The sequence below is a fragment of the Hemitrygon akajei genome, chromosome 10, assembly GCF_048418815.1.
Source record: "Hemitrygon akajei chromosome 10, sHemAka1.3, whole genome shotgun sequence".
Classification (NCBI taxonomy): Eukaryota; Metazoa; Chordata; class Chondrichthyes; order Myliobatiformes; family Dasyatidae; genus Hemitrygon; species Hemitrygon akajei.
In genome coordinates, this window is record NC_133133.1 from 140,507,657 (window position 1) to 140,526,598 (window position 18,942).

An 18,942-nucleotide genomic window follows, 5' to 3' on the forward strand; every position below is an offset into this window, starting at 1 on the left:
ACCTGCAGGAATGCAAATCTCAAGGTAGTATATGGTAACATATACTGTATGTACTTTAACAATAAATCTACTTTGAACTTTGTTCCTGAACCTGGTGGAGTGGGACTTCATCATGGTTGGGGAGAAATGAAGCAATTGTTTGCTTCCACATCACAAAAGGTGAAACATAATTGGTTTTTGTCACATCCCCATTTTGTGGGCCTGAATGTGTTTCTTAAATCGTTCTCATTTTCTGCGATCTTAAGTTCATCATTTAAGCATAGTGTATTTTAATTCAAGATGTGTCCACCTGATTTACAGTTTAACTTGAATTTTATTTTGATTTTCACCATTGTCCTTTTTATTTTCTCCGTGTTCTGGCTTGTTTTCTTCATTTATGTTTCTCATCTCCAGTTCCAGTGTAGTAAGCAATGGGTAAGTGTCAACTTTTATAATTCATTTTCTATGACATTTTCTAGGTAAATTTCCTCCTTAAAAATTACAGGTGTTGGGTGTTAACTCTAAACAAGGGTGGGAACTCCAGTTTTGAAAGGCCAAGGCAAATGTTTGTTTTTCTGATGAGATAGTTTGGAAATGACTCACATCAAGATAGTTCATGAAAACTGACTTCCACAAAAACCTAAATAACAAGTCTTTGCCAGTGCTCAAACCCAGGAACTCATTTTTGTTTGACAATGGTTTCTGTCATTCTGTAATCAATTAAAACTGTGCACAATTATGTACAGCTTGTAAGACAGTAATAAGATAAATTCAACATTGTACAACTAGACTTTATTATCATATTTCATGACACAAAAGAATTACTTCCTTTATGCAGCTTATTCTGAAAATAGCTATTGTTGTTGCATTTTTGCACCTCACACACAATAACATGTCTATCTGTGTTGTGCAGTAGTTCACATTCTGCTCTAACCTGTTCCTTACTCTTTCTACAAAATGTTTTAGGTCTCATAGTGAATATTGAGCCTTTGGCTCTGATAGTTGTTTTAATGAACTTGGCATGGTCGAACTTAAAACTATATGTTATTTTAAAATAGTTTAGCAAGTGTGGTTACATTTTGACTTCAGATGTTTCAGAGCCCACACTGTTAAAATACTAATGATCAATTCCTTTCTCAACCAACATCGGGGGTCAGCCAGTTGTATCACATGAAGTAGAAATTGAAGCTTCCTATAATAAAATTTAGTACTATATCTTAGTTTTATTTCAACATGTTCCAATGCTGTACCTACATGAATATTGTCAATGTTGGTATTACATCTCTGAGGACTGTTGAGAGTTTTTCTAAATTCTCATCACTTTCCTGGATCATTTGGGAACCTTACAACAAACAAGGGAAGAGGTATTAATTCTTGTGGTAGATAGATAGATAGATAGATACTTTATTCATCCCCATGGGGAAATTCAACATTTTTTCCAATGTCCCATACACTTGTTGTAGCAAAAACTCATTACATACAATACTTAACTCAGTAATAATATGATATGCATCTAAATCACTAACTCAAAAAGCATTAATAATAGCTTTAAAAAAAAAAAAAAGTTCTTAGGTCCTGGCAGTTGAATTGTAAAGCCTAATGGCATTGGGGAGTATTGACCTCTTCATCCTGTCTGAGGAGCATTGCATCGACAGTAACCTGTCGCTGAAACTGCTTCTCTGTCTCTGGATGGTGCTATGTAGAGGATGTTCAGGGTTTTCCATAATTGACCGTAGCCTACTCAGCGCCCTTCGCTCAGCTACCGATGTTAAACTCTCCAGTACTTTGCCCACGACAGAGCCCGCCTTCCTTATCAGCTTATTAAGACGTGAGGCGTCCTTCTTCTTAATGCTTCCTCCCCAACACGCCACCACAAAGAAGAGGTATGTGCTGCACTCAGGGAAGGACCATGAAGTTCCCAGTGTTTCCCTCATGTTCTGCACCTGTTGATTCCTGCTTTGTCCTTGCTGAGTTAACTGCGGTCAAAAGCTGTTGAAAGTAAAGGTTAACATTTGATTCTGGGATCTGGACTAATGGGAAATTAAGTGTCGTCCATTACATATTTGCATGCAAATGTGAATGTATTGGTCCAGGGAACCATTAGTTTGGATTACGGTGCAAGTTTGAAGCATTAAGTATTACAATTAAGTGTCCATGTATATTTGTTTCCAGTACGGTTCGGTACTTGGGGCACTGATTTCCCACTCCTTTTTTCATGACAGTTGAGGTATATCATAATGCCCTTACTTTCACTCTGAAGTTTTATCAGGCAAGACTTTCTGGCCTGTGCATTTTTTCCCCTCTTTCTTCAGGACAAAGAAGATGGCCATTTCAATCCATCAGACCTATGCCAGCTCATAGAGTAGTCCAATTCCTCAGTATTTTACCCTGTAACCTACATTCCTATTAACTTCTTCAGGAATCTACCACTAACCCATGCACAACAAGCAATTTAACTGGTCAATTAACCCACCAACCTGCACATCTTTGGGATGTGAGAGAAAACCTGGACACCCAAAGGAATCCCCGTGCACACAAGAAAGAGAGTGCAAACTCCACTTCATCAGAACTGAAGGTAGGGGTTGAGCTAAGTCCCCTGGAGATGTGAGGCAGCAGCTACACCAGCTGCACCTCTGTGCCATCTATAATACCATACCAGCTGGTGCATGTATCAAGAGTGCCATTCTCAGCAATTTTATCCCTGAATCCCGTTGGTCAGCAAATCAGCAAATGTCAGGGGTACTGCAGATAGGTATAGACATAGACAGATGAAGTAATACCCAAACAAAAATTGCTTTTGGAGACAATTTATGCTGATGAAAGTCTTGTCTGCTTACAAAAATCCTATAAACAGAATTTCACACTATTTTGAAACCAGTCCGAAATTAAAGATTTACTTGTGATCCTGAGCTCTCTGCAGTTAGCTTCAAAAGAAATGGTCCAGGACTATATTTTCATTGCTTGAATGTTCTTCAGGAAGAAGGAGGAACAGGGAGCCCCTTTTATAGAAAGGAAAACTGGCTATGTTTCAGTCGAAATGTGGCCATAACATAGTAACATGTGCTTAAAACACCGGGCACAGGTCTGTGCTGTTGGAATTTAAAGGCAACAACATGCATTTGTATTATATTCCAAGTGTAAAAGAAATATCTCTGAGTGCCCAATAAGGCAGAAAAGTGGACACAGGAGCCTGAAAAGGAGGAATTAGCAAGGGAGAAATCAAAGGCACAAAGTAAATGAAAGGTTTTCAGGAGGCTTTTGAAGCCAGGGGGAAAAGGGTGTGCAGAATGGCGGGGGGGGGGGGGGGGGTAGAAAGCAAACTGGTTTTGGAAGAAAATTACAGAGGACAGAGTCATACCATTTGAATGGTCAAACTCTGATTAGACAGACAAGAAAATGCACAGTTAAGCAGAGAGATCTGCTGAGCAGGAGACCAAGTTGTAGAAAGGGACCTGATGTTAAATGTTAACTCTTAAATGTTTTGGGTTTCTGTACTTAAAATGGCAGATTAAGTTTTTCAATATGCTCTCCTGAAGACCATCTACAGGCTGATACTCTGATGTTCCTCAGTTTCGACGGGTCAGCCCTTAGAAGCAAAATTGCCCACAAATATACTGTGGGCCACAAAGACAATGACGTTGCTGCCAGTAATTTAAAAAAATGAAGGCTTTTTAGATTATTTATTAAATATAACAATAAGAAGCCAAACAGTTCACAAAGAAGAAGATTATAGTTGTTGGGGGATGCTTTATTTGACTGCCTATCACCTGTTAATTTGTTTCTGTTTTATTGTCAGAGAGAAAAAAAATTTCATCTTAAGCTAAATTTATTGTCAGCAAGAATTCTGTGAACGCAAGTGAACTGCTGTTTGCTATCTGAATGCATGGTTCCTTTTGCAGCGAACAATCAGGGTCTCTTTTTTTTCACAGAACAGCTTAAATGACTTATGAATGAGAGTTGTCAGACATAAAATGTTGCATTAATTGAATCTTCTTCTAGCCTTTCACTCATCCAACTAGATGGGTCTTTAGAAAATGCACATGGTTGTCCTAATTGCAATGAAGCCAACAAAAAAGTATCCTTCACATTCCTCTGCCTGAATGAGGTCTACAACTCAATTCATTCAAATAATAGACCTATTAGCCGCTTAACTCGACAGTGTACATGGGAAGCTTTTTAGTACTGAATGTAAATCAGCTTTGGGTGTGGAGATTGTGTTCAAGGTTTTCTATTTGAAGTCCCCCAATTATAGTTTTTAATTGTGTTTGATGTGTTACAAGACATTGTTTTCACAGTCGTTCCCTTTTTCCTCTGTCAAGTTACACGAAATTATTCTCTTTTTCAAATTTCAGCAGCAGTATCACTCAAAGATTGATGATTTGATTGAAGAAACCTTCAAAGAAATGATTTCACTTCTGGTTTCAAAGGTAAGAGATTAATTGAGGAATTTGCCGATATCCCCTCGAGCATTAGAAAATGTTTCTTCACTCTATACCACCCGAAAAGGACGAAGGTGCTGAGAGTCTCTATTTGCAAGGCATTGGGTTAAAATGTGACCATGTTGTGGTTCACTGGGGAATTTTGTAGCCTCTAAAGTATCCACATTTTTACCTCTAACCCTTTGTGCAATGAACTAAAATTTTCTTTCTTTCTAATTCATTTAGAACCCAATAATATAAAAATCCCGGGATGGCTAACTGGAAATTCTAAGAATAATGTCATTTGCTGCTTTTTTTCAACAACTGCAGAAATGGCAATCAATTGAGGCTGCTTTTGATCATTTACTTGTCATTAATCAGACAGAGCTGATTCTCAATGCAGTCAGAGCTCAAGGCGGCCAACAGTAATACAAAAATATTTTTCTTAGTATCTGAAGGGCTAATTGAGATTTAAATTTTCCAGCTCAATTAAAGAAATAAATGACAGCATCTCCTCTCATTTTGTGGGCAGCATCATGTCCCTTTAATTGTTACAAAGTTGATCAGAATTGTACAAGTGCTGTCCTTCTCTAGAATGCTGGTGTCATGCCCTGTGAGTGGGAACGACATTATGAAACAGTTATGCTACTGTTTCCCCTTCAGTTTAAAGAAGTTTCATTACAAATTGGTGCCAAGTGAATTTTGTACCTGGAATGAGTTTGATCATTCTAATATAGACCAACATCAGTAAGAAACAGAAAGACTACATCCCTACTCCATCTATCTCACAGTGCTTGTATTTCATAGAAGATAAATTGGGCAAACTTTTTCCATGAACATTTTAGTGTTTGCATTGTTAGAGGACCAAAACTTTCATAGAAACATACAAGCATAGAAAATAGGTGCAGGAGTAAGCCATTCGGCCCTTTGAGCCTGCACCACCATTCAGTATGTTCATGGCTGATCATCCAACTCAAAACCCTGTACCTGCTTTCTCTCCATACCCCCTGATTCCTTTAGCCACAAGGGCCATATCTAACTTCCTCTTAAATATAGCCAATGAACCGGCCTCAACTGTTTCCTGTGGCAGAGAATTCCACAGATTCACCACTCTCTGTGTGAAGAAGTTTTTCCTCATCTCGGTCCTAAAAGGCTTCCCCTTTATCCTTAAACTGTGACCCCTCATTCTGGACTTCCCCAACATTGGAAACAATCTTCCTGCATCTAGCCTGTCCAATCCATTTAGAATTTTATACATTTCAATAAGATCCCCCCTCAGTCTTCTAAATTCCAGTGAGTATAAGCCTAGTCGATCCAGTCTTTCTTCATATGAAAGTCCTGCCATCCCAGGAATCAATCTGGTGAACCTCCTTTGTACTCCCTCTATGGCAAGAATGTCTTTCCTCAGATTAGGGGACCAAAACTGCACACAATACTCTAGGTGCGGTCTCACCAAGGCCTTGTACAACTGCAGTAGAACCTCCCTGCTCCTGTACTCAAATCCTTTTGCTATGAATGCCAACAAACCATTTGCCTTTTTCACCGCCTGCTGTACTTGCATGCCCACCTTCAATAACTGGTGTACAATGACACCCAAGTGTCATTGCACCTCCCCTTTTCCTAATCGGCCACCATTCAGATAATAATCTGTTTTCCTGTTCTTGCAACCAACGTGGATAACCTCACATTTATCCACATTAAATTGCATCTGCCATGAATTTGCCCACTCACCTAACCTATCCAAGTCACCCTGCATCCTCTTAGCATCCTCCTCATAGCTAACACCGCCGCCCAGCTTCGTGTCATCTGCAAACTTGGAGATGCTGCATTTAATTCCCTTGTCTAAATCATTAATATATATTGTAAACAACTGGGATCCCAGCACTGAGCCTTGCGGTACCCCACTAGTCACTGCCTGCCATTCTGAAAAGGTCCCGTTTATTCCCACTCTTTGCTTCCTGTCTGCCAACCAATTCTCTATCCACATCAATACCATACCCTCAATACCGTGTGCTTTAAGTTTGCACACTAATCTCCTGTGTGGGACCTTGTCAAAAGCCTTTTGAAAATCTAAATATACCACATCCACTGGCTCTCCCCTATCCACTCTACTAGTTACATCTTCAAAAAATTCTATCAGATTTGTCAGACATGATTTTCCTTTCACAAATCCATGCTGACTTTGTCCGATGATTTCACCTCTTTCCAAATGTGCTGTTATCACATCTTTGATAACCGACTCTAGCATTTTCCCCACCACCCATGTCAGACTAACCGGTCTATAATTCCCCGGTTTCTCTCTCCCTCCTTTTTTAAAAAGTGGGGTTACATTAGCCACCCTCCAATCCTCAGGAACTAATCCAGAATCTAAGGAGTTTTGAAAAATTATCACTAATGCATCCACTATTTCTTGGGCTACTTCCTTAAGCACTCTAGGATGCAGACCATCTGGTCCTGGGGATTTATCTGCCTTTAATCCCTTCAATTTACCTAACACCACTTCCCTACTAACATGTATTTCCCTCAGTTCCTCCATCTCACTAGACCCTCAGTCCCTTACTATTTCCGGAAGATTATTTATGTCCTCCTTAGTGAAGACAGAACCAAAGTAGATATTCAATTGGTCTGCCATGTCTTTGTTCCCTATGATCAATTCACCTGTTTCTGACTGTAAAGGACCTACATTTGTCTTGACCAATCTTTTTCTTTTCACGTATCTATAAAAGCTTTTACAGTCAGTTTTTATGTTCCCTGCCAGCTTTCTCTCATAATCTTTTTTCCTTTTCCTAATTAAGCCCTTTGTCCTCCTCTGCTGGTCTCTAAATTTCTCCCAGTCCTCAGGTGTGCCACTTGTTTTTGCTAATTTATATGTTTCTTCTTTGGACTTGATACTATCCCTAATTTCCCTTGTCAGCCACAGGTGCACTACCTTCCCTGGTTTATTCTTTTGCCAAACTGGGATGAACAATTGTTGTAGTTCATCCATGCGATCTTTAAATACTTGCCATTGCATATCCACCGTCAACCCTTTAAATATCATTTGCCAGTCTATCTTAGCTAATTCATGTCTCATATCTTCAAAGTTACCTTTCTTTAAGTTCAGAACCTTTGTTTCTGAATTAACTATGTCACTCTCCATCTTAATGAAGAATTCCACCATATTATGGTCACTCTTACCCAAGGGGCCTCGCACGACAAGATTGCTAACTAACCCTTCCTCATTGCTCAGTACCCAATCTAGAATGGCCTGCTCTCTAGTTGGTTCCTCGACATGTTGGTTCAGAAAACCATCCCGCATACATTCCAAGAAATCCTCTTCCTCAGCACCCTTACCAATTTGGTTCACCCAATCTATATGTAGATTGAAGTCACCCATTATAACCACTGTTCCTTTTTTGCATGCATTTCTAATTTCCTGTTTAATGCTATCCCCAACCTCACTACTACTGTTAGGTGGCCTGTACACAACTCCCACCAGTGTTTTCTGCCCCTTAGTGTTATGCAGTTCTACCCATATCGATTCCACATCCTCCAGGCTAATGTCCTTCCTTTCTATTGCGTTAATCTCCTCTCTAACCAGCAATGCTACCCCACCTCCTTTTCTTTCCTGTCTATCCCTCCTGAATATTGAATATCCCTGGATGTTGAGCTCCCGTCCTTGGTCACCCTGGAGCCATGTCTCTGTGATCCCAACTATATCATATTCATTAATAACTATCTGCACATTCAATTCATCCACCTTGTTACGAATGCTCCTCGCATTGACACACAAAGCCTTCAGGCTTGTTTTTACAATACTCTTAGCCCTTATACAATTATGTTGAAAAGTGGCCCTTTTTGCTTTTTGCCCTGGATTTGCCTGCCTGCCACTTTTACTTTCCACCTTACTACTTTTTGCTTCTACCTTCATTTTACACCCCTCTGTCTCTCTGCACTTGTTCCCATCCCCCTGCCACATTAGTTTAAAGCCTCCTGAACAGCAGTAGCAAACGCTCCCCCTAGGACATTGGTTCCAGTCCAGCCCAGGTGCAGACCATCCTGTTTATACCGGTCCCACCTCCCCCAGAACTGGTTCCAATGCCCCAGAAATTTGAATCCCTCCCCCTTGCACCATTTTTCAAGCCACGTATTCATCTGAAATATCCTCCTATTTCTACTCTGACTAGCACGTGGCACTGGTAGTAATCCAGAGATTATTACCTTTGTGGTCCCACTTTTTAGTTTATCTCCTAACTCCCTAAATTCACCTTGTAGGACCTCATCCCGTTTTTTTACCTATATTGTTGGTACGTATGTGCACCACGACCACTGGTTGTTCACCCTCCCATTCCAGAATGTCCTGCAGCCGCTCAGAGACATCCTTGACCCTTGCACCAGGGAGGGTGCAACCTTTCATCAACATTATGTTAACTTTAAAAATGTAATTTATTATTGGTCCCTGCCTAGACTGACACAAGAAGAAAAGGACATTTAAATGTGTAAATAAAGCAGTACTTGTACAAACAGAACCATTCCTCCTCACCACAATCGACATTACACCACCTCCCATTCACACATTCATATTCCACCACACCACACTAAAACAAAAGTCATCATGAAAGTTCTATTTATATTGGGTCCTTAAATTGGAGGTCTGTCCTAAAATGAAGCACTGATAAGATGAATGCCAAATCATGGTTAGTAACTCTGGCAGAGTAGTGAGTTTTAAGGAGGACCTTAAAAAATATATATGAAAGATGGGGAGAGAGGAGCTCATTGTGGAAGAGAATCCAAGAGAATGGATCACACATCAACCAGGAAGTCAGCCAAATGCAGGGTAAAATGTAATATTTGGAGTTCATAGGGCAGAAAGCAGGAAAGGAAAAGCAGGATTTGGTGAATGAAAGGTAGAGATTTAGAAGACTTGGAAGTTGTAGAGGGTAAAAGATGAGAGGGTAGCATCCCGCCTGGAAACAACAAATAAGGATTGGAGTGGCAAATGGAGTAAGGAGGAGGCAAATGGTGCAATAAAGATAGGAGTGGAGAGGTTTAGTAATAGGCAGTCACAAAGACAGTTTGTATTGAATCGGTTCGGTACTGAATCTACATAAAATATTGACGAGCGAGACAGAGATGTAGACAGAGACAGACTGCATGCTTATATGGAGAATTTTAGGTTGGGGGCCAAAGGTGATACCTTGACAACACCTGACTGAAGGACACTCGACTTCCTCCAGGACTGGATACTGAAGAAACAGTTTTGCACACTGAGAGGTAAGGATCAGGAGTGCAAAAGAGGAAGCAATTGTCAGCAAAAACATGTCTGTTATCTACCTTCACTTCCTGTTTCTTTAGTTTGATTCTCAAGCAATGGGAGTTTGTTTCTGGTTAATATCACTTTGACTGTGTTGAGTCACCAACCACTCGGTCCAAGGCAGGACACCTGCAGAAAGCATTATGGCTGAAAAAATTCAGGACAACGTACTAACCCAATATAACTGAAGAGAAGAAAATTTAGCAAGAGGCTTGAGTGCAGTGAGCCAACGAATAGTGCGTCTTCTCCTCCATTACCCTGACTCCAATGCTATGTCTATTTTTCATGTATCTTCCCCAAGAAAGAAGGAAACTTTGACTCATTGTGTCTCTGCCTGTTCTGGAAGTAGTCCATCACTTATTTCCAATGCTCTTTCACATTCCCATCATTTCTCTTCTAGCTCTCCTGTCAGCCCCCTCATTCTCCACTACTGACACAAAAGAAATTAACAATCTTGCATCCTTGGAATGTGAGAGAAAAGTGCAGCAGCTACGGAGACAGTTGTAGGGAGAAGGTGCAAACTTCACACATGCAACATCTAGAGTCGACAGAACCTTGGCCAGTGGAGCCTATGGCAAACAGCACTAATAGCTGCTGAATTCAGTGCACAACAGTGTGGGGCATTAAAATCTACTCAGTGGAGTAACATAACGTTGTTTTAAAGTGCAGGATGATATGCCACTGCCTATTCTGTTTGTAATGTAAATTGTAATGTTTTACAATTTGCTGAAAAGATAAACTTTTGGCTGCATGGTTCATTTCCAGCAATGTTGCTGGCACATACATGCATGTTATGTGTATTTTTTGTGTTGGAAGAATCCGGCATTGAACTACTTTTCCTTCTCTCCCCTCTGCACCCCCACCCAAGTTTGTGTTTGTACTGGAAGGTGTATTATCCAAGTTGTCGAGATATGATGAAGGAACCTTCTTCTCTTCGATACTGTCATTCACTGTAAGTAATCTGATTAAGTCATGTGTGTTCACTGTAAATAATTGAACTAACTGAATGCAGGCCTGAAGGAAAATACTTGTTTAATTTCTTCACACAGATTCATGAATCCATGTGGTCAATGACTTCACGTGGCACAGTGGCACAGCTTGCTGAGTTACTGCCTCACAGCACAGGGACCTGAGTTCAGTCCTGATCTTGGGTGCATGTAGAGTTCACAACTGCATGTTTTTTTACAAAACTAGAAAAGTTTATTTTACACAACAAATACACAAAGTACAAACATGCAGTATTTACAAGATATCAAATAAATTCAAATTAAAATATGATCATTGCAGTCTATAAGACAGTCAATCCCCCAGGGAGGGGGTGCACTCCGCTCCCGGAAATCCCCTCACTGTACTCATTGTGACCGCACGCTCCCTCTCTAAGGACAACCGCACACAAACGTATCCTCGGAAGAGAGGCCCTGGCAGAGCCCCCGACTTTCTGCCGCCTAGACCCAAGAATGGCCATCTTGGCCAGGCCTAGGAGCAAGCCAACCAGTAGATCCTCTTCACGACCCACCCCTTCCATCTTGCCCGCATATAAGGAACGTGGGGCTGAAATTGTAGAAAGTCGATAGGAATGTGTCGAAGATAAAATGGCATTAGTGATTAATTGATGGTTAGCATACACTCAGAGGACCAAAGGGCCTGTTTCCATGACTCAGTAGCTCTATTGCATTTGCCATAATTTCCATATTAGATATTGCCTTTTATTTGAAAGGATTTAGCACTTGCAGTGCCTGGTTGCACGTCTCCCGTGAAGTGATTAACAGGCATTTCTTCTGACAGTCCAATTTTCAGATCATACCTGCTTTTTTTCCATCAAATTATCAGTCATCCCTTGTTCTGCACCTACAAGCAACAGGGGGAAATCCAATCGACCATTATTTCTGAAATGTGATTAATGAAGTTCCCTTTGCAAGAGCCAGCCTTGGAAATTCACTTCTGCTATTTGATTCTCACTCCAACTTAGAGTCACCCCATTTTCCAGCAAGCTGCAACGGGGTTTGGGGAGGATTAAGGGAGTAATATAGGAAAATCAATCTAGAGGTATTTTATAAACAGGAGAAAAAAAAAGTTGAATTTCATTTCCTGTACGTTACTGTCATATTACGTCCCAACAAGGGAAGGTCACAACATTAAATATATCCTTTTGATAGGAGCTGTGTGTGTTCTGCATTGGTTTATGTACTATGACTTGTAATGCAAACAAGACCCATACTAAAGGAGCTGTCACATTATGATGGAATAATTTCTTGGCTGGTTGTAGAATGATTAATTTTAAACAACAATCAAGAGTATTTCAAGACCGTTGAGTTAACGTCTAGCTGCTGGGATCAGCTGTAAGGTTGCAGCAGATGTAATCTTGTAGTTGCCAAACAGGAGCTCAATTTAGTAGAAACAAGTTCAAGAAATCAGCTGATTTTCACAGAGCAACTGTAACCTTTTCACTCCTACACATGAAAATTTTGCCGGAGGCCAATTTTTGTTCTTTTCTACCCTAAGGTGAAAGCTGCTGCAAAGTACGTTGATGTACCTGTGAGTATTGCTCTTCTTGCAATTTCAGTTTCATTTTCAAGATTATTGATTAGACCTGTTATCTAAATGTGAATTCCCATCCCCAAAAGACATTACAACATATTTGAGCACGGATAGTAGATCTATTTGATTGTCACCTCTCTCTTGATGAGAACATGATCACAGCTACAGTTAGACACAGACACAGGTGTTTCATTTTCAACCAAGTTCGGTGCCTTTAGTCTGCTGGCTTTGGGAGCCCCATGCAACTTTAGCTTAGGTGGTTTTATTCCAGCTCACAGAACCATGAGACAGAAGATGACCATTCAATCCATTGAGTCCATATAGGCATATTCCAACTAAGTCAATTTCTTCTCCTCCCCACTCTCTCCTCTGAGACCCCCGAAGCTCTAAATTTCAGGTATTTATGTGGCTCTTTTCTGAATGTCACCATTGAATACATTATGTGTTCCTGCTTATACATTCCAGACCCTAGTCACTCACTATATAGAAGTTTTTTTTTCAGGACCCTTTCAGTTTCTTAACCAATCACATTCATTCTATGACCCCTTGTTCCTAACCCTTCCTCCAATGATCCACTTCACAATGTAAAATTTCTCAATCATATTATCATACAAACTCCCCTGTTCCAAGGAGAAGTACCCCAGCTTTTCCTGTTTATCGACACAACTGAAATTCCTCATCCCTGAAATCAACATGGTAAATCTCTTCTGCACCCCCTCAAGTCCACATCTTTCCTACTGGGAGGTGCCAGAACCAGCCAGTTGTGGCTGAACTGGTGAACGCAAACCCACATCGTACCACTTACAAACCTGGCATTGGTTAACGCATTCAAAAATAGTAGTGATTTAAACTGATATGTGAAGCAAAGCAGTATGCTTAAAAAGTCCAAAGGTGATCTCATGCAATATAATGAAGTAGAATGCTTGGATCCAACAAATTAAACTTCTAAGTATACATGAGCTGAAATTTGGGAGTGCTTGAAATTAATACTGTGTCCTTAACACCTCTGACTTGAAAGCGTATGTTAAACAAAGTAGAGAAAGAAAATACATTTTGTGCTGATTCACTTTATTATCTAAAATGTCTTTTAGCTTCCATTAAGGGCAGCCCAGTGATGCAGAGGGTAGCACTGCTGCTACCTTCAGCTCCGGGACCCCAGGTGCTATCCGCGTGGAGTTTGCATGCTCACCTTGTGACCTCATGGGGTTTCCCTGGGTGCTTTGGTTTCATCCCACATACCAAAGGCATGCATGTTGATTGGGTATTGATTACAGTATACCGTTCTTGGCGTGGTTGGGTAATAGGGAAATTAGGTGGAAGGTGTAACAGAGAATAGGTTACAAGGAAATAAGTGGGGAATTAGATTGGTTGGAGAGCTCTGAAAGGCTCAATAAGCTTTCATTGATGAAGAAATATGAAAGAAAATGGAATGTAACCCTTCCTTGGTTACTGCTGGATTGACCAGGCTCTAAGACAGTAAGTCTTCAGGAAAATATGAATCCGTGAATGAATTATGTTTTCATAACGGGGAAGGAGATAGACTGGGTGAGGGGTTTGGGGACTTGACTCAGAAGGTAAAGTTGAATATTTTTGTATATTCACTCTAGCATTAATTTGTAGAAATCTGAAATGTTTGCTGCTGCTGAACATTTTACACACTAGTTAATAAGTTTGATCATGTACTTTAAGTTGTTATTTCATGCTTAGTAATTTATCATTAGTTGGGGAAGTAATGGGAAGTAAATCATATTTTAATTGGTCCAGATAGAGAACCAGGGTTACTTAATTTTAAAAATGACTTTATACATTTGTTTGACAATTCAAGGAGGAGCAAGTTCAATGTCAGCCCGATGTCAAAGTTGAGAGAAATGAAGGGTTATCTATGTTTGTGTATTTAATAGATTCAGCTTTTCTGATGTGTAACACTATTTCTACTAGCAAATGTTTCCTTTATATAGTATACTACCATAGAGGAAGTTAAGCAAAAAATGGGTACCACAAGTAGTATCATAAAGCTGAATGTTAGGCTCAAATTTTGATTATATCAAATATTACAACAGCAAAACCTTGAACAGATTCATTCAATGATTGCCATTTTGAGATCAGTGTACAACTGTAGCTCACTCAATTGGCTTAATCATGGTGTTATAGCAAACCCTAACTTCACATCCTCAGTCACGTCCCTGGGATAGAAATTTAAACATAGTAACTGGTGGAACGTAATTTAGACAGAACAGCTGGATAAAGGTTGGATGTTTCCATTTTTATATTGGCTGAACTCTGATATCATAGAATGCAGCTGAACTGTCAGCTATTACCCACTAGATCATTTGTTGAAACAAATATTGACACTCAGTACATACACTGTCAGGATTTGGGAATACTATGTTGGAGATTGATGGGAGTGAGGTTCATATATGTGTATTTTCAGGCCTGGGTTTTGGTCTGGAACACCTCAGAAGGCTGATGGAGATTGTACTGAAGTAAAAATCACTAGATCATGGGTGCCAATAGAAAAATTGAGTGCAGCTTCCTAAAACTATGCTTTTTCTTTCTTGGGTGTGATGAGTTGGCCAGCCAGCACAGGTCCTGCCCATTTCAGTTGGATCTCTGCCCCTACACTTTGAATGTACGAAAATTCAAAGCTAGTCAGTCTGCTGGAGTGTGATGGTATGTCATCAGATCCACTCACTAGAAAATAATCTGATAAACATAAATCATGCTTTCTGCTGAATACCTGAAATTGTTGGCTTCTTCTTCAGGTGACTGATGACACCAACAAATTTTCTTCAGAATGAATTGTAGTACTTGAAGGAAGTATTTCTGGTTTATTTTATGGAACTGCAGACGTCACAATAAGGATCTGTGCTTCACTCTCTGATGTAATTGCTCAGGGTTTGAGAGGTGCTACATTTGTTGGATTTAAGCAAACATTGTGAAATAATGCTTTTTGGATAAAAAAAGGCAAAATACCACATACATCTTCAGAAATCAACATTGGTGAGGCATATAACTGAAGACAACAAAGTTATGATGACTTATGAATTGGCAAAGCATCCTGTCGAGCTCTATCATCCTGGAAATGTGACATATATGGCTAGATGAGGAATGAGGATCCTAGATTCAGGAAACGGACGTAATGTAAATCACCAACTCCAGGTTAAACATTTTGAGTAAGATTTTCCTACTTGGTTAACTATAAGCCATAATCATTTTCACACAAGATATGTAGAATGTATTTTAAAGAAACAAATCATCATTCAGTCAATGTTGGTGAACACAGATGAGAAGTTCCACTTGCCCTGCAGTGTTACTTTGCATTTACACTCAGTGGCCTCTTTATTAGGTACAGAAGTGGAACCCAGTGTGGCCTTCCGATACAGTAGCCTGTCCACTTCAAGGTTCAATGTGTTGTGCGTTCAGAGATACTGTTCTGCACACCACTACTGCAACACTTGTTCATTTGAGTTACTGCTGCCTTCCTCTCAGCTTGAATCAGTCTGGCCATTCTCCTCTGACCTCTCTCATTAACAAGGCATTTTCACCCACATAACTGCCACTCAATGAATATTTATTTTTGTTTTTCACACCATTCTCTGTAAACTCTAGTGCGGGGGTTCCCAATCTGGGGTGCAGTGATCGCTCAGTAAGGCCCCATGATATTAAAAAGGTTGGCAACATCTTCTCCAGAGACTGTTGTGGGTGAAAATGCCAGGATATCAGCTGTTGCAAACCACCTCAGCTGGCACCAACAATCATTCCAAGGCCAAGGTCACTTAGATCACATTTCTTCCCCATTTTGATGTTTGGTCTGAACAACAACTGAATCTCTTGACCATATCCGCATGCTTTATGCACTGAGTTGCTGCCACATGATTGGCTGATTGGATATTTGCATTAACAAGCAGATGCACAGGTGTACCTAATAAAGTGGCCACTGAGTGTTAAATAGTGTTCAAAGGTGTTCCTGGAATCATTCCTTCAAGAGCCATTTCTGACTGCTGGATTGAGTGCTGTTCTTTTCTTAACCTTTTTTTTGATGCAGATGGTTCTTTGCATTGAAGTGTGACATTGTCAGTTGCAGTCACTTTGCTGCTGGATTTGAATGTAATTACTGGAAGGTTTCCTTTGTAGGGTTAGGTTAACCAGGTAGGAGGTGGCAGTGCTGAGTGCTGATCTGTAAACTTCCCTGAAAGTAACTGCAGAGGCTGGAAGTTAAAGGTAAAAACAGAAAATGCAAAAATCCCCCCAGTCCCCACTGCTCCTGTAGAAGGAGAATGCTTTGAATGAATTGGCTTTCCCCCAGTTAGTTCAGATATGGTCTGAGCTGCTCATTTAACATTAAGAAGTACTACTACATATTATTGGAATCTAAGGTACTCTCACAGGCATCTTCCTCTGTATTTACTAACATTGTCCACCCTCTTAACTGGTTCTACCTCATGGGAGAAACTGAAGGAAAAGGCATGGGACAATTAACGTTTCCCAGTACACACACTGTACATTTTGTGTGCTCCATGGCTGTGACCATAGGTGATGGATGGCTTACATATAGCATTGAATAGTACAGCACAGGAATAAGCCCTTCCGCGCACAATGACTTTGCCAACCATGATCCCAACATAAACTAAAACCACCTGCCTACACTTGTTCCATATCCCTTCATTCCTGCCTATTCACATGCCTGTCTAAATGTATCATACATGTTCCAATCCTCCAAGCTTCCATGTCTTTTAATCTAGATGAGCTCTATATGACAGACCGTGTTGAATATTTTACTGAAGTCAACATAGACAACATTCACTGGCAGTCATCCTCTTCATATACTCAAACAACCTAAGCAAGTTTGTAAGGTGTGAGCTTCTCTGCACAAAGCTGTGCTGACTATCCCTAATAAATCCCGATGGAGTAAATTCTATCCTTAAGAATCTTCTCCAATAATTTCCCTGCCACCGTTAAAGCTAGCCAGCCTGTAATTTCCTGGCTCGTCCTTATTATCCTGTTTAAACAAAAGATTGTTGTCTGTTCTTCAGTCCACTGGGACCTTGTCTGTGGCTATAGAGGAAACAAAGATGTCTGTCAGAACCCTAACTATCTGCTCTTTTATCTCCCTCAATAACCTGGGCTATGTCCGTCAGCCCTTGGGGACCTAACCACCTTCATATTATTCAAAGGACCAATATGCCCTATAATATTAGGATATCCATCCCTTATCTCACTACCTTCCATCTCCTTCTCCTTGGTTAATACCAATGCAAAGTTCTTCATTTAATACTTCACCCATTTCCTCTAGGTTCAGCCTCACTTCCATGTGGCACAGGGAATAATCCGAGATTACCAGTAATCAGTTTACTTTCTTATAAATCTTCATGTCATTTGTGGGTTACAGGAAGACATATATGAAAGTTAGTTGGGTAACTAGCGTAGCACTAAACCATACACAGCTAGTTACAAGATCATCATTGATTCGTGCCGGATCCATTGATTTTGATAACAGTGTCATCAAACAAAGGAAAGAATGAAGCTCCTTTTCAAAATTTGAATACCCCTGCTGAGAAGCAGTAGATCAAGGTTAAATTCAAAGCCCCTCCACTTGATAAAAGGTTGGCTGTTGCTGGTCTAGATTGTAGCAGTATTTGGCCATGTGCTAGCCATCAGTAGCCGTGATACTTTACCCAAATGGATGTGTTGAATGCCTTGCATACTCATTGCAACAGAATATTCAAATGGAAGATATCCCCTCAAACTATATCCCATCTTTTTGAAGATATCCCATCTTTCAAACTAGTTCTAATATAATGTGCATTGAAATAAGTAACAAAAATATTAACAAAACAACATTCATTTATAGAGTGCTTTTAATAAAAAAAACAAACTCCCAGAACACTTCACTCAGATGTTATCGATCACATGAACTATCAGGATGTCACCAGTAGTGGAAATGGCACTGTAACCCTTGAGCAAGCTTTTCAAGGACATGATAGCTAGATCTTGCATCACCGAGTATTTGCCTTTTGCTTGCCTCGCCTTTTCAGAATATTTACATTTTCAGTCAGACATTGAAAATGGACGCCCTACCAGCACTACCCCCAGGACAAGTCTTTCTGTTGGAGACCTTCTTCAATGTCACAAAATGTCTTTGGTGATCAGAGATGTCTTTGATGATCAGAGAAATGTAGCAACAGTTGACAAACATTTAAAGTACTTAACATTTAAAAATTAGAGTTGTATTAAAAATAAAATTCCCTTTTTAATTAATATTAATATTCTTAATGAATAAGAATTAATTAAGAACATTAACTTTAATTAAAATAAGTTTCATTGAAGATCAATTATCCTATTCACATGAATAAAAATGCATCACATCTTCATATTTGTAGGCAGTTCCCTGGGATCAAATTGGCTTAGTGACTCTGGTTTTGAGGTTTCCGTGGTGGCTGATAAGACCAGTGTAGTAAAATGGCAGATGAGGCATGTGGTGGCTGTCACAGTGGGACAGTAGTGTGGGGAGAGAGAGTTAATGGGAGAGTTGGTAGTTTGAGAGATGCTCCTGTTACGTACCCCGTAACCGGGTGTCTTACCAGCAAAGATAGAAGTGTCCGCTGGAGTCTGGTGGTAATATTTTCAACAGTGTTTATTAGTAAAAATATACAAATCAATATCAATGCAAATATACAGATAACACACGTTAGCAATTCTAAACCTAAAAGTGCG

At 40.0% G+C, this 18,942-nt stretch overlaps 1 protein-coding gene across 13 annotated transcripts in view; it reads left to right on the top strand.

Annotated features, from left to right (window-relative positions):
- The window catches only part of cadps2 (Ca++-dependent secretion activator 2), a 669,949-nt gene that overhangs the window by 597,573 nt on the left and 53,434 nt on the right, over positions 1 to 18,942 (top strand). For 7 of the 13 annotated variants that reach the window (XM_073059121.1, XM_073059129.1, XM_073059127.1 and 4 more), the window contains 4 exons: positions 394 to 414; positions 4,332 to 4,406; positions 10,559 to 10,642; positions 12,193 to 12,225. In XM_073059121.1, the coding sequence (XP_072915222.1) occupies positions 394 to 414; positions 4,332 to 4,406; positions 10,559 to 10,642; positions 12,193 to 12,225 (213 nt within the window). The remainder of the gene's footprint in view (positions 1 to 393; positions 415 to 4,331; positions 4,407 to 10,558; positions 10,643 to 12,192; positions 12,226 to 18,942) is intronic. The other 6 variants (XM_073059125.1, XM_073059131.1, XM_073059134.1 and 3 more) reach the window with 3 other exon arrangements.